This window comes from Filicampus tigris, chromosome 15 (assembly GCF_054856515.1).
Source record: "Filicampus tigris isolate MCC_2025a chromosome 15, RoL_Ftig_1.0, whole genome shotgun sequence".
Taxonomy (NCBI): Eukaryota; Metazoa; Chordata; class Actinopteri; order Syngnathiformes; family Syngnathidae; genus Filicampus; species Filicampus tigris.
This window is the reverse complement of record NC_141231.1, coordinates 20,013,620-20,028,903: the sequence shown is the minus strand read 5'-3', so window position 1 is coordinate 20,028,903 and position 15,284 is coordinate 20,013,620. Positions and strand designations below refer to the sequence as shown.

General features: G+C 49.0%; 1 protein-coding gene across 8 annotated transcripts; it reads right to left on the bottom strand.

Annotated features, from left to right (window-relative positions):
* Positions 1-7,704: 7,704 nt before the first annotated feature.
* lmbrd2b (LMBR1 domain containing 2b) lies at positions 7,705-14,523 on the bottom strand. 8 transcript variants are annotated; one of them, XR_015089880.1, is made up of 18 exons: positions 14,212-14,512; positions 12,745-12,937; positions 12,531-12,631; positions 12,341-12,439; positions 11,822-11,989; positions 11,523-11,733; positions 11,094-11,168; positions 10,906-11,016; positions 10,621-10,835; positions 10,323-10,537; positions 10,072-10,205; positions 9,861-9,966; positions 9,691-9,788; positions 9,061-9,164; positions 8,935-8,981; positions 8,751-8,856; positions 8,204-8,339; positions 7,705-8,060 (listed from the first exon to the last, which is right to left on the bottom strand). XR_015089880.1 is itself a non-coding variant. In XM_086053943.1 (18 exons), the coding sequence occupies exons 2-17, from the start codon at positions 12,916-12,918 to the stop codon at positions 8,300-8,302; spliced, it is 2,004 nt and encodes a 667-aa protein (XP_085910069.1). In that variant the 5' UTR covers positions 12,919-12,937; positions 14,212-14,515; the 3' UTR covers positions 7,705-8,026; positions 8,251-8,299. The 8 variants fall into 8 exon arrangements, 7 of the variants coding, with proteins under 7 accessions (XP_085910069.1, XP_085910070.1, XP_085910066.1 ...); XM_086053943.1 differs by having other exon boundaries at positions 7,705-8,026; positions 8,251-8,339; positions 14,212-14,515; XM_086053944.1 differs by having other exon boundaries at positions 7,705-8,023; positions 8,251-8,339; positions 14,212-14,515.
* Between the last annotated feature and the right edge of the window lie 761 nt (positions 14,524-15,284).

The window sequence follows — 15,284 nt, the reverse complement described above, 5'->3', positions numbered from 1 at the left end:
AAACCCTACTTTGAAACCCTAACCCTAGTTTGAAACCCTACTTTGAAACCCTAACCTTAGTTTAAAACCCTACTTGTGAACCCTAACCTTAGTTTGAAACCCTAATTTGACACCTTAACCCTAGTTTGAAACCCAAATTGGAAACCCTAACCCTAGTTTGAAACCCTACTTTGAAACCCTAACCCTAGTTTGAAACCCTACTTTAAAACCCTAACCTTAGTTTAAAACCCTACTTGTGAACCCTAACCCTAGTTTGAAACCCTACTTTGAAACCCTAACCCTAGTTTGAAACCCTACTTTGAAACCCTAACCTTAGTTTAAAACCCTACTTGTGAACCCTAACCCTAGTTTGAAACCCTAACCTTAGTTTAAAACCCTACTTGTGAACCCTAACCCTAGTTTGAAACCCTAATTTGACACCTTAACCCTAGTTTGAAACCCAAATTGGAAACCCTAACCCTAGTTTGAAACCCTACTTTGAAACCCTAACCCTAGTTTGAAACCCTAATTTGACACCTTAACCCTAGTTTGAAACCCAAATTGGAAACCCTAACCCTAGTTTGAAACCCAAATTGGAAACCCTAACCCTAGTTTGAAACCCTAACCTTAGTTTAAAACCCTACTTGTGAACCCTAACCCTAGTTTGAAACCCTAATTTGACACCTTAACCCTAGTTTGAAACCCAAATTGGAAACCCTAACCCTAGTTTAAAACCCTACTTTGAAACCCTAACCCTTGTTTGAAACCCTACTTGGAAACCCTAACCTTAGTTTAAAACCCTACTTGTGAACCCTAACCCTAGTTTGAAACCCTAACCTTCGTTTAAAACCCTACTTGTAAACCCTAACCCTAATTTGAAACCCTAACCCTACTGCAAAACCCTACTTGCAAACCCTAACCCTAGTTTGAAACCCTACTTTGAAACCCTAACCCTAGTTTGAAACCCTACTTTGAAACCCTAACCATAGTTTATAACCCGACTTGTAAACCTTAACCCTAGTTTGAAACCCTACTTTGAAACCCTAACCCTAGTTTGAAACCCTAATTTGACACCTTAACCCTAGTTTGAAACCCAAATTGGAAACCCTAACCCTAGTTTGAAACCCTACTTTGAAACCCTAACCCTAGTTTGAAACCCTAATTTGACACCTTAACCCTAGTTTGAAACCCAAATTGGAAACCCTAACCCTAGTTTGGAACCCTACTTTGAAACCCTAACCCTAGTTTGAAACCCTACTTTGAAACCCTAACCTTAGTTTAAAACCCTACTTGTGAACCCTAACCCTAGTTTGAAACCCTAATTTGACACCTTAACCCTAGTTTGAAACCCAAATTGGAAACCCTAACCCTAGTTTAAAACCCTACTTTGAAACCCTAACCCTTGTTTGAAACCCTACTTGGAAACTCTAACCTTAGTTTAAAACCCTACTTGTGAACCCTAACCCTAGTTTGAAACCCTAACCTTCGTTTAAAACCCTACTTGTAAACCCTAACCCTAATTTGAAACCCTAACCCTACTGCAAAACCCTACTTGCAAACCCTAACCCTAGTTTGAAACCCTACTTTGAAACCCTAACCCTAGTTTGAAACCCTAACCATAGTTTATAACCCGACTTGTAAACCCTAACCCTAGTTTGAAACCCTACTTTGAAACCCTAACCCTAGTTTGAAACCCTAATTTGACACCTTAACCCTAGTTTGAAACCCAAATTGGAAACCCTAACCCTAGTTTGAAACCCTACTTTGAAACCCTAACCCTAATTTGAAACCCTACTTTGAAACCCTAACCTTAGTTTAAAACCCTACTTGTGAACCCTAACCCTAGTTTGAAACCCTAACCTTAGTTTAAAACCCTACTTGTGAACCCTAACCCTAGTTTGAAACCCTAATTTGACACCTTAACCCTAGTTTGAAACCCAAATTGGAAACCCTAACCCTAGTTTAAAACCCTACTTTGAAACCCTAACCCTAGTTTGAAACCCTACTTTGAAACCCTAACCCTAGTTTGAAACCCTACTTTGAAACCCTAACCATAGTTTATAACCCGACTTGTAAACCCTAACCCTAGTTTGAAACCCTACTTTGAAACCCTAACCCTAGTTTGAAACCCTACTTTGAAACCCTAACCTTAGTTTAAAACCCTACTTGTGAACCCTAACCCTAGTTTGAAACCCTAATTTGACACCTTAACCCTAGTTTGAAACCCAAATTGGAAACCCTAACCCTAGTTTGAAACCCTACTTTGAAACCCTAACCCTAGTTTGAAACCCTAACCTTAGTTTAAAACCCTACTTGTGAACCCTAACCCTAGTTTGAAACCCTACTTTGAAACCCTAACCCTAGTTTGAAACCCTACTTTGAAACCCTAACCATAGTTTATAACCCGACTTGTAAACCCTAACCCTAGTTTGAAACCCTACTTTGAAACCCTAACCCTAGTTTGAAACCCTACTTTGAAACCCTAACCTTAGTTTAAAACCCTACTTGTGAACCCTAACCCTAGTTTGAAACCCTAATTTGACACCTTAACCCTAGTTTGAAACCCAAATTGGAAACCCTAACCCTAGTTTGAAACCCTACTTTGAAACCCTAACCCTAGTTTGAAACCCTAACCTTAGTTTAAAACCCTACTTGTGAACCCTAACCCTAGTTTGAAACCCTAATTTGACACCTTAACCCTAGTTTGAAACCCAAATTGGAAACCCTAACCCTAGTTTAAAACCCTACTTTGAAACCCTAACCCTTGTTTGAAACCCTACTTGGAAACTCTAACCTTAGTTTAAAACCCTACTTGTGAACCCTAACCCTAGTTTGAAACCCTAACCTTCGTTTAAAACCCTACTTGTAAACCCTAACCCTAATTTGAAACCCTAACCCTACTGCAAAACCCTACTTGCAAACCCTAACCCTAGTTTGAAACCCTACTTTGAAACCCTAACCCTAGTTTGAAACCCTACTTTGAAACCCTAACCATAGTTTATAACCCGACTTGTAAACCTTAACCCTAGTTTGAAACCCTACTTTGAAACCCTAACCCTAGTTTGAAACCCTAATTTGACACCTTAACCCTAGTTTGAAACCAAAATTGGAAACCCTAACCCTAGTTTGGAACCCTACTTTGAAACCCTAACCCTAGTTTGAAACCCTACTTTGAAACCCTAACCTTAGTTTAAACCCTACTTGTGAACCCTAACCCTAGTTTGAAACCCTAATTTGACACCTTAACCCTAGTTTGAAACCCAAATTGGAAACCCTAACCCTAGTTTAAAACCCTACTTTGAAACCCTAACCCTTGTTTGAAACCCTACTTGGAAACTCTAACCTTAGTTTAAAACCCTACTTGTGAACCCTAACCCTAGTTTGAAACCCTAACCTTCGTTTAAAACCCTACTTGTAAACCCTAACCCTAATTTGAAACCCTAACCCTACTGCAAAACCCTACTTGCAAACCCTAACCCTAGTTTGAAACCCTACTTTGAAACCCTAACCCTAGTTTGAAACCCTAACCATAGTTTATAACCCGACTTGTAAACCTTAAGCCTACTTTGAAACCCTACTTTGAAACCCTAACCCTAGTTTGAAACCCTAATTTGACACCTTAAACCTAGTTTGAAACCCATATTGGAAACCCTAACCCTAGTTTGAAACCCTACTTTGAAACCCTAACCCTAGTTTGAAATCCTAATTTGACACCTTAACCCTAGTTTGAAACCCAAATTGGAAACCCTAACCCTAGTTTGGAACCCTACTTTGAAACCCTAACCCTAGTTTGAAACCCTACTTTGAAACCCTAACCTTAGTTTAAAACCCTACTTGTGAACCCTAACCCTAGTTTGAAACCCTAATTTGACACCTTAACCCTAGTTTGAAACCCAAATTGGAAACCCTAACCCTAGTTTGAAACCCTACTTTGAAACCCTAACCCTAATTTGAAACCCTAACCTTAGTTTAAAACCCTACTTGTGAACCCTAACCCTAGTTTGAAACCCTAACCTTAGTTTAAAACCCTACTTGTGAACCCTAACCCTAGTTTGAAACCCTAATTTGACACCTTAACCCTAGTTTGAAACCCAAATTGGAAACCCTAACCCTAGTTTAAAACCCTGCTTTGAAACCCTAACCCTTGTTTGAAACCCTACTTGGAAACTCTAACCTTAGTTTAAAACCCTACTTGTGAACCCTAACCCTAGTTTGAAACCCTAACCTTCGTTTAAAACCCTACTTGTAAACCCTAACCCTAATTTGAAACCCTAACCCTACTGCAAAACCCTACTTGCAAACCCTAACCCTAGTTTGAAACCCTACTTTGAAACCCTAACCCTAGTTTGAAACCCTACTTTGAAACCCTAACCATAGTTTATAACCCGACTTGTAAACCTTAACCCTAGTTTGAAACCCTACTTTGAAACCCTAACCCTAGTTTGAAACCCTAATTTGACACCTTAACCCTAGTTTGAAACCCAAATTGGAAACCCTAACCCTAGTTTGAAACCCTACTTTGAAACCCTAACCCTAGTTTGAAACCCTAATTTGACACCTTAACCCTAGTTTGAAACCCTAATTTGAAACCCTAACCTTAGTTTAAAACCCTACTTGTGAACCCTAACCCTAGTTTGAAACCCTAATTTGACACCTTAACCCTAGTTTGAAACCCAAATTGGAAACCCTAACCCTAGTTTAAAACCCTACTTTGAAACCCTAACCTTAGTTTAAAACCCTACTTGTGAACCCTAACCCTAGTTTGAAACCCTAACCTTCGTTTAAAACCCTACTTGTAAACCCTAACCCTAATTTGAAACCCTAACCCTACTGCAAAACCCTACTTGCAAACCCTAACCCTAGTTTGAAACCCTACTTTGAAACCCTAACCCTAGTTTGAAACCCTAACCATAGTTTATAACCCGACTTGTAAACCCTAACCCTAGTTTGAAACCCTACTTTGAAACCCTAACCCTAGTTTGAAACCCTAATTTGACACCTTAACCCTAGTTTGAAACCCAAATTGGAAACCCTAACCCTAGTTTGAAACCCTACTTTGAAACCCTAACCCTAATTTGAAACCCTACTTTGAAACCCTAACCTTAGTTTAAAACCCTACTTGTGAACCCTAACCCTAGTTTGAAACCCTAACCTTAGTTTAAAACCCTACTTGTGAACCCTAACCCTAGTTTGAAACCCCAATTTGACACCTTAACCCTAGTTTGAAACCCAAATTGGAAACCCTAACCCTAGTTTAAAACCCTGCTTTGAAACCCTAACCCTTGTTTGAAACCCTACTTGGAAACTCTAACCTTAGTTTAAAACCCTACTTGTGAACCCTAACCCTAGTTTGAAACCCTAACCTTCGTTTAAAACCCTACTTGTAAACCCTAACCCTAATTTGAAACCCTAACCCTACTGCAAAACCCTACTTGCAAACCCTAACCCTAGTTTGAAACCCTACTTTGAAACCCTAACCCTAGTTTGAAACCCTACTTTGAAACCCTAACCATAGTTTATAACCCGACTTGTAAACCTTAACCCTAGTTTGAAACCCTACTTTGAAACCCTAACCCTAGTTTGAAACCCTAATTTGACACCTTAACCCTAGTTTGAAACCCAAATTGGAAACCCTAACCCTAGTTTGAAACCCTACTTTGAAACCCTAACCCTAGTTTGAAACCCTAATTTGACACCTTAACCCTAGTTTGAAACCCTACTTTGAAACCCTAACCTTAGTTTAAAACCCTACTTGTGAACCCTAACCCTAGTTTGAAACCCTAATTTGACACCTTAACCCTAGTTTGAAACCCAAATTGGAAACCCTAACCCTAGTTTAAAACCCTACTTTGAAACCCTAACCCTTGTTTGAAACCCTACTTGGAAACTCTAACCTTAGTTTAAAACCCTACTTGTGAACCCTAACCCTAGTTTGAAACCCTAACCTTCGTTTAAAACCCTACTTGTAAACCCTAACCCTAATTTGAAACCCTAACCCTACTGCAAAACCCTACTTGCAAACCCTAACCCTAGTTTGAAACCCTACTTTGAAACCCTAACCCTAGTTTGAAACCCTAACCATAGTTTATAACCCGACTTGTAAACCCTAACCCTAGTTTGAAACCCTACTTTGAAACCCTAACCCTAGTTTGAAACCCTAATTTGACACCTTAACCCTAGTTTGAAACCCAAATTGGAAACCCTAACCCTAGTTTGAAACCCTACTTTGAAACCCTAACCCTAATTTGAAACCCTACTTTGAAACCCTAACCTTAGTTTAAAACCCTACTTGTGAACCCTAACCCTAGTTTGAAACCCTACTTTGAAACCCTAACCCTAGTTTGAAACCCTAATTTGACACCTTAACCCTAGTTTGAAACCCAAATTGGAAACCCTACCCCTAGTTTGCAACCCTACTTGCAAACCCTAACCCTAATTTGAAACCCTACTTTGAAACCCTAACCTTAGTTTATAACCCTACTTGTAAACCCTAACCCTAATTTGAAACCCTAACCCTAGTTTAAAACACTACTTGCAAACCCTAACCCTAGTTTGAAATCCTACTTTGAAACCCTAACCCTAGTTTGAAACCCTACTTTGAAACCCTAACCTTAGTTTATAACCCGACTTGTAAACACTAACCCTAGTTTGAAACCCTACTTTGAAACCCTAACCCTAGTTTGAAACCCTACTTTGAAACCCTAACCTTAGTTTAAAACTCTACTTGTGAACCCTAACCCTAGTTTGAAACCCTAATTTGACACCTTAACCCTAGTTTGAAACCCAAATTGGAAACCCTAACCCTAGTTTGAAACCCTACTTTGAAACCCTAACCCTAGTTTGAAACCCTACTTTGAAACCCTAACCCTAGTTTAAAACCCTACTTGTGAACCCTAACCCTAGTTTGAAACCCTAATTTGAAACCCTAACCTTCGTTTAGAACCCTACTTGTAAACCCTAACCCTAATTTGAAACCCTAACCCTAGTTTAAAACCCTACTTGCAAACCCTAACCCTAGTTTGAAACCCTACTTTGAAACCCTAACCATAGTTTATAACCCGACTTGTAAACCTTAACCCTAGTTTGAAACCCTACTTTGAAACCCTAACCCTAGTTTGAAACCCTAATTTGACACCTTAACCCTAGTTTGAAACCCAAATTGGAAACCCTACCCCTAGTTTGCAACCCTACTTGTAAACCCTAACCCTAGATTGAAACCCTAATTTGACACCCTAACCCTAGTTTGAAACCCAAATTGGAAATCCTAACCCTCGTCTGCAACCCTACTTGTAAACCCTAACCCTAGATTGAAACCCTAATTTGACACCTAACCCTAGTTTGAAACGCTACTTTGAAACCCCAACGCTAGTTTTGAGACCCTACTTTGCAACTCTAACCCTAGTTTGAACTACTAGTCCCTTTAAGGGAGAAAAGGAACATGTTCCCCTCTACCCTATAATAAAAGGGGGAACCTGATTGGCCCACCACACCAAATTTGGAATCTGAGGGAGGAGTTTGGTGGAAGGGGAGAGCCAATCAGAGGTACCCAAATTGGGGGTAACAAGGGGGTTTCCCTGGGGAAGTTTCTACATTTCTAGCCAAACATGTCTGTGGAGAACCCTAACCCTAGTTTGAATTTGAAACAAAAGCAAGGCGCCATCAAGACGCGCGGAAGCTCAAAGGCGCTTGAAGCAAGAACGCCGCAGTTCCCGTGTGGGCCAAGCATTCATTGAGCAGCTTTATTGACCGCGTGACTGGGACAGGGGACAAAAACCACATCCATAAATATTGTCTGTAAATATCCGAACATACGAGGACTCGCGTGGCCACGAGGGACACGCCAGCGCATCCAAACTTCTCATCCGTCGGCAGGCTTGACGTCATTCGAGAAGCGGAAGGCGGCGGCGGCGGCGGCGGCCAGTCTCCGGCCGCATCCTCGGCCGACGGGGGTCCGGGTCCGCGGGAAAGGGGCGGGGCGGGGCCTGCGGGGCGGTCCCGCCTCTCGGGCTCAGACGTCGTCGAAAATGCGGCCGCGGGACGACGACGACGACGACATGGACAGGTAGCGTCCGCCCGCGCCTCTGGGCCGCAACACAAAGCACAAGCGGGACCGTCAGACCGCGCAAATCCCCGTCGGGCCAGGAAGGAGCCGAGCATTCAATCGGCGAACGGCCGGGCGGGAAGCCGCGCCTCGGGCGGGGGCCGAGTCTCGGGCCGGCTTTACCTGCCCGCGCGCCGCTCGTCGCCGTCGTCGTCGTCGTCGGCCAACGAGTCGGCGTCGAAGTCCAGAGGCTCTTGGTCCTGGAGAAGCTCCGTGCGGTCACGGTCCGCTCCGCCGGCGGAACGGCCAAACTTGCTCGCTAGACACAAAAGGGACAAGGCGGCGGCGCCGGCGGCGTCAAGGCCAAGCGGCCCGCGCGAGCTAACGGCTCCTTTTCCCCATCGGTCGCGGTTGGCGCCTTCCAAGTTGCTTAGCTCGTGAGCTCGGCCTAAATTTGCAAAGGCGTCATGACGACGCCAAGTGTGCGCCGTTTGCAAATCGGCCGACCGCCGTCTTCGGCGGGCCGGCCGGCAAGCGCGCAAGCCGCGGCGCGACGCAACTCGTTCTCCTCGTTTGCATCGGACTGTCACTCCCCGGACCTTTTGGGAAAGCGGCCTCCGAGCGGCATTGGCCGCGTTGGCGCAGACGACCGAAAGCCAATTCAAACGTCACCGAAAGGAAAAGGAGCCTGAGCCAGCGAGCGAGCGAGCGAGCGCGCGCGCGTGCTAACGTCGGTTGTCGGCGTGGTGCGAGTAGCCCGTCTCCTTCATTTCGTGGCTGTTCCTGCCCCTGGCGCTCAGCTCCTCCCTGGCGTTGCCGTAGCGTTCCTTCCACTCCTGAAAGACACGCGGGGCCGTGAAACGGCGCCGGACGCCCGGACGCGGCGCCGCCCCGTGGAGGCCGCGGCCACTCACGCGCCGCCTGTTCTCGCCGTCTTCCGTCCTCTGGCGCTTGCGCTTCTCTGCGGGCAGACGAGACACGCGGGCGGCCGGTTAGCGCGCTAACGAGCGGCGGCGGCGGCGGGGCAGCGCGCCGCCCACCTCGGCGGATCAGCTCCTTGCCCTCGTCCACCAGGTCCGACGTCAGCTCGCTGTCGCCCACGAACTGCTGGAAGCCGAGCAGGTTGAGCAGGCGGGTGCCCAGGCTGGGGGGGGGGGGGGGGGCGGACACAAGACGGCAAATAAGCGCCGGCGCGCTTGTCGTCGACTGCGGCCTTCGTTGCGCTCCGCAATACGGAGAGACCGATTATATTCAGCATTTGGACACATTTGGGAAAAAGCTGATGGCCGCTTTCAAAAAAAAAAAACGCCGGTAATGTCACGGAACTATTCCTTCCCACAACTTTCCAAGAGGTTCTACTTGAGAAGACTTTTTGTTTGTCTCTCAAATCCAAACAAACTGAAGTGAAATGGGAACATTTCTGTCCTCTTTTGGAGGACTTTAGTTTGCGTGCTACTGGAGCGAAGTTTTGGTGGCACTTTGGAAGCTGCGCCGATGAGGCCGGGAGCTCCCTGAACTTGCTTAAGATTTGACAACAAAGATGTCGGTTGGCAAAAACATTCATCATGAGGGTTACTCCCCCCCAAAGAAAAAATGAAGAAATCTGAAAAAAATGCTAACAAAGTTTGGATCTTGTGTACGTTTTGATGCCAACAATGGAGTTGCGTTACCTGAAGTAGGTGGCGATGCACAAGATGACGATGAGCATGGGGTAGTAGATGTAGAAGCCGTCGGCCACGAAGGAGAGCACGCGCATGGAGCCCATGATCTGGCGAGCGGGAAGCGGAGGTGAAGGCCGCCGCCCAGGCGGGAAGCCAGCGGCGGGAGAAGGCCGGCTTACCGAGGTGTAGGCCGTCTGCTCTTTGCGCTGGTGCGAGATGGCGGCGTCCATGTGGATGAGACCCAAAAAGTTGAGGCACAGCGGCGGCGTCAGGCGGCAGAAGAGCCTGAGGGAGGGAAGACGAGGGGGGGAGGCAGGACGGGAGGGCGGGTCGGGCAAAAGCCGCCAGTCACGAGCCGAGGGTGCGCGAGGGTGCGCGAGGGTGGCTCACATGCCGCTGAACTGCAGGCTGTACGCGTCCGTTTGGTGGTGCGGCGCCAGGTAGTAGAAGTTGAAGACGCGGATGCGGAAGACGGTGGAGTAGACGCACGTGCACAGGAAGAAGATGGTGATGAAGCACGCCACCTGGAAGGCGGGCGGGCGGACACACGGCAAGAGCGCGGCGGCGGCGCCGCCGCTTCCAGCTCAGCCTCCTTTTTTGCCACGGATGCTCCGGGCCGGCCCCCGGAAAAGCTTTCTCACCTGGATGTAAAGGTAGTTGTAGTCGCGCTCGGCCAGCCGGATGAAGACGGCGAAGAGCGACAGGACGGGTCGGGTGCTGAAGAAGGTGCACTCGGACCAGACCACGGCGGCGCTCAGCAGGCCCAGGAGCACGGCCAGCGCGCGGTAGAAGCAGCGCTTCAGCACGCACTCCCAGTACCACTCTGAGGCACAGAGGCGCAAAGGTTGAGCGGAGGCTCGGCCGGCCGGAGGCCCGGGTCGGGCCGGGCCGGGCGGGGCCGGGCGGGACCGGGCGGGGCGGGCCGGGCGGGGCCGGGCGGGGCCGGGCGGGGCGGGCTGGCTTCTCCCACCTGCGGCGGGCGTGTAGACGTGTCTGCAGAACCATCCCGGGGGCTCGGCGGGGGGGAAGCTGCGGACGAAGCGCCGCGACGGGCCGCTCTCGTTCCTGGCCACGTCCTCCAGGTGGAAGGCCTCCTGCAGCAGCATGCGCCACTGCACGCGCGTGCGCTTGTGCCGCTGCACGGCGTAGATCACCTGCGCGGGCAAAACGGTGAGCGGGGGGCCGGGGATGCGGGGATGCGGGGGCGGGGACGCTTGCACCTGCCTGTTTGTGAAGCTTGACCAGGCTCCGCTCGCTGGGGAAGGCCTGCTTGTCCTCAAAGTCCTCGTAGTCGTCCATGTTGCGCCCCAACTTGTCCTGGTAGTCCGTCGGGCACTGGGGGGGGGGGGGGGGGCGGATCCCCGGTCAACATGATGAGGGAAGGCGGCGACGCCGCCAAAGACGCCACTCACCTTCCTGAGGATGGTGTCGACGCTCTTCCTCAGAGGGTGGTTGTACTTGACGGCCTCGCTCACCTTTCTCACCTCCTGACAACAAAGTTCAAGAAGGTTTCTGCAAAGTTGAGCGGGATGCTCCGTTCTGAAATAAAACGCCCATCGCCATTATTTGGGCAACTGCGATCACTCAAGTGATCATTTAATTTTGGCGAGCGGAAAAAACACGCCAACTAAGACAGTTCCCTTCGGAGCAAACACAATGGATCAAAGGAGCTCTGGAAAAAGGTGCGCATTCGATTGCCTTGTGCCAATGCGGATGTTTTTTTTACCGCGGTGGCAATTTTGTAACGGTGGAGCGTAAGCGTGGTTAATTGTGGTGGAATTTGGATTGGCGCAAAAGCGTTTGAGACATGCGCTGGCCGGCTGGCCGGCTGGCCGGCTCACCTCCATGACGTCCTCCAGGTTCTCCTCGGCGTCCGCCTTCTCCGTCATGAGCTTGGAGGCCTTGAAGTAGGTCTTGAGGAGCATGTGGCCGTGTCTGGAGGCGTTCCAGTAGGAGCGCGGGATCTCCACCAGGCCGTAGCCCAGCAGCAGAACCAGCAGGAACAAACCCCAAGTGTTGGCCGCCGTGATGCCGATGGTCTGCAGCTCGTACCTGCGGGTCGGCGCTAGCGTTAGCCCCGGCGGACGCCGGCGCCGGGAGGCCGGGAGGCCGGGAGGCCGGGCGCGAGGCGGGCTCTGACCAGGACAGGCGCCACTCGGGGTGGACGGCCACGTAGATGAGCAGCGAGCCGAAGATGAGCAGGTAGCTCCCGTAGTAGATGGCGTTCTCGATGAGGGCCGTCTGGACCTTGCCGGCCATGGAGAAACCGCCCGAGCGGGCGTACGACTGCATGAACGGCAGCAGCAACCTGGGCGACATACGGGCGTCACGGCCGATTGATCGCCGCCCGCCCCACATGGAGCCGTTCCGTTTCAACAGCTCCGAATATGCATCCGTGCAAAAAGCTGCCCATCGCGGTCAATTCCATTGCACGTCACGCTGAGCTCATTCCGCCACTAACAAAACACCCGCGAGTGTCAGTCCAAATTGGGTCATTGTCGGGGGTTTCTTGAAAAAGGGACTGTTTGTTACAAGGACAAAATGCACACGTTAACAAGCAGAACCCTATGGAAATCCCGAAGTGAAAATCGAACGGAATCGGGGCTCCGGTGACCGGTTCTAGCGCGACCGCCGCCCCGCCCGCCGATGGCATACTGACCAGGTGAGGCACTGCGACGTCCAGTAGACCACCCGCCAGAAGACGGGCATGACGCCGTCGGGGATGTAGCTCCAGGGCTCGTAGCACGGCGCCGGCGCGCTGCGGGGAGGGGGGGGGGCGGGGGGGGCGGGGTTACGCCGCCGCGTGACGGCACGCTCGCCACCCAAACAAACGTAAGACGCGCACCAACCTCTGAGCGGGCGCGGCAGACGCGTTGCCTGAGGTCCGGTTGGACGGGGGCGGGCCCGCGGCCCCATCCCGGCGGTCCGTCCGGCACTGATTGTAGATGGTCTGCAACGGGCCACAGTTACGACGGCCGCAAAAATAAATGCTCCTTCTGGACTCGCGCTGATGTCGATGAGTCCCAAAAGAGTCCTGAGGAATATCGCTGCGGCCCCACCCACCGTGGTGACGTCCAGAGGCAGGATGAAGACGATGAGGAAGCAGAGGTACCAGGCCAGCAGCGTCCCGAACAGGACCATGCGCTGCTGCTTGCCGAAGTCCCCGTAGCGATGCAGCAGGAAGAGCGCCAGGAAGAACACCACCACCATCTCCACGCCCAGCGCCGCCCCGCTCATCCTGACGCGCCCCCGCCGCCTACAAAAAACAACGACAACACACGCCCGCTCGCCATCACGCACACATTACAATGGAAGAAAATGGCTTCGCGTTGGCAGGTTCCCGCCCGCGTGCGACGGCCGTTCTTCGAACGGCGGCCCGGTTGGACTTGGCTGGCAAAAACCACTGCATACATTCCAATGGGAGAAACGCTTTGCTTTCACCAGCTTCGTGCTAGCGCTCGATGGAAACGGCTAGCGGCAATTAGCATTCGCCGATTTCCTTTCAAGGAACAAATCTTCACGCGCAAAAACGCCGCAGGAAGACCATCAGACGGCAACGTGACAACGCTCGCGGGCAAGTATCCGTCCCTACCCAATGTACAAAAATCTATTTACATGAGTCAAGTTTGCCGCTAGGGAGAAGACCGATTGTCTGCCGGGCCGATATTTGGCGTCTTGATGGATATGGGCGTCGGCCTTTTTGAAAAATTTGACGCCCGATAATAAACCCATTTAAAAGTGTGTTGGAAATCAAAACAAAAAGGAGGTGAAAGTTGAACTTTTCTGTCATTTTGAAATTTGGGAGAAATTCATTTACTGTCAAAAACCATATGGAGCTATTTTGGAACCTTATCATTGAACTTTTCTTGAACTTTTAAAGACATGCTGACGAACCCCCAAGCCCCAAAGCCCCCCCGGCTGCTATAATTTGATAACAAAGATGTATATTGGCCAAAATTTAGAGTAATAATACATTTTAAAAAAGCAACAATATGCAAATCTGCACAATTGTTCAATAAACATATGCTTAAAGACGTTTCAACAACGTTTAACTTCATTTTTTGATTTTGCTGCCAATATTTTCATTTGTCATCGCATGATCCGCAGCGAGAATATTTCCGCTAGGAATCTGTTGGCCGTCGGCCTCTCACCTAGGCCTGCCTCCAAAACACTTTCTTTTTTTTTTTTCTTTTTTTATGATATAGTTTCGCAAAACCTTTGCACTGTGAGGCGCCTGCTGAATAATTGTTTACTCGAGCCGCATTGACGGACGTGAGGCCGCTGAGCACTTGATGCTTTGGCCGTGTTTTCATGGCCACTTAGCAAACATCTCATTCACATGCTTCGCGTGAATATTGACGACACTATTGAGATTGTTCAGTGGTTTAGCAGCAAGTGATTCCGTTTGGATCAGTAAAGGACGCGGTGAGAGGAAAAACGTCAGGATTCTTCCTGCTGGCTTGTTAGCTTGTTAGCTAGCAAGCTAGCCTGGCCTGATAGAATAGCAACCAGAGACGTCTGGACTCTTACCGTTGCTTATTTGTCCGCTTGTATCAAAGCGAGCACGTCGCCTCTTTGAACACTCGCCCGTACTCGAGTGAAAGCGACCGAGAGCGCAAAAACACCGCAAAGCAGAGGGCAAGCTGTCATCGGCCGTCACATCCGGGTCGCCGTGACGTCAATAGAGCGGAAGCGCTGACCTCCTAGCCAAAACAAGACAATGGCCACGCACGACGGCCTTCTCTCGGAGCATGGACACGTCTTGAAGTCCGTGGTTGCAGCCCACCGCAAACCGCGCCGCACTTGAGCTCGAGCCCTTTTCAAAGTACCGCCAACCTGCCTGCCAGTGGCGGCCAACATTCTTTGCCTTGCGTGCCCCCGAACGTTTTCGTCCCTAGCGCGAGCAGCCCAATGAGTCTCCAAAAGTAGAACGCAACACAACTGATTGGGGCAAGAAAAGGAAGCGCTTGAGTTTGCTTATGGGCTGAAAGCATTTTTACACCTCCAATGAGACCAAAAAATATATTCCCAATCCGATATTGACATCGGACATCAGTCTGACATCAGTCTGACATCAGCCCCCCTCCCCGCAAAAAACTGAACGAAGTATCGAGTATCATTTCAATTTGGTTGCCTTCACTATTTGGGTTATTTTTCCGGGTCCTTGGATTTCTTTACTATTTATTCCATTCAAATGCAGTACGTTGTCATGTTTCAGGTTGAATGCATGGAACTGAAATGTTTGGAATAAATGGGTACTATTTACTCATACCTACACTTGCTGACAATTGTTCTTTGTTTGAACAATATCACTTGATCAAGTCTCTTCAAACATGTCATCCTAAAAATAAATAATAGCATGGATCATTTCTCGTGGAGCCTGGGTGGGCTCATTTTTTCCCCTTTCACCCATTTTTGCAAGAAAGTCAAAGCGAAAAAAAAGAAATCGATCAACCGGACGTGGCTCGTATGTCAAAAACCTCCTCGGGCCGGTCACTCGAATCTCGAGGCAGCATTGTCGTTGTCAGCATTCCATCGGACTGACGGACCGGAGCGTTTGAGAAAAAGAATGACAAAATGGCGGACTAGCCACTGACGGAAGA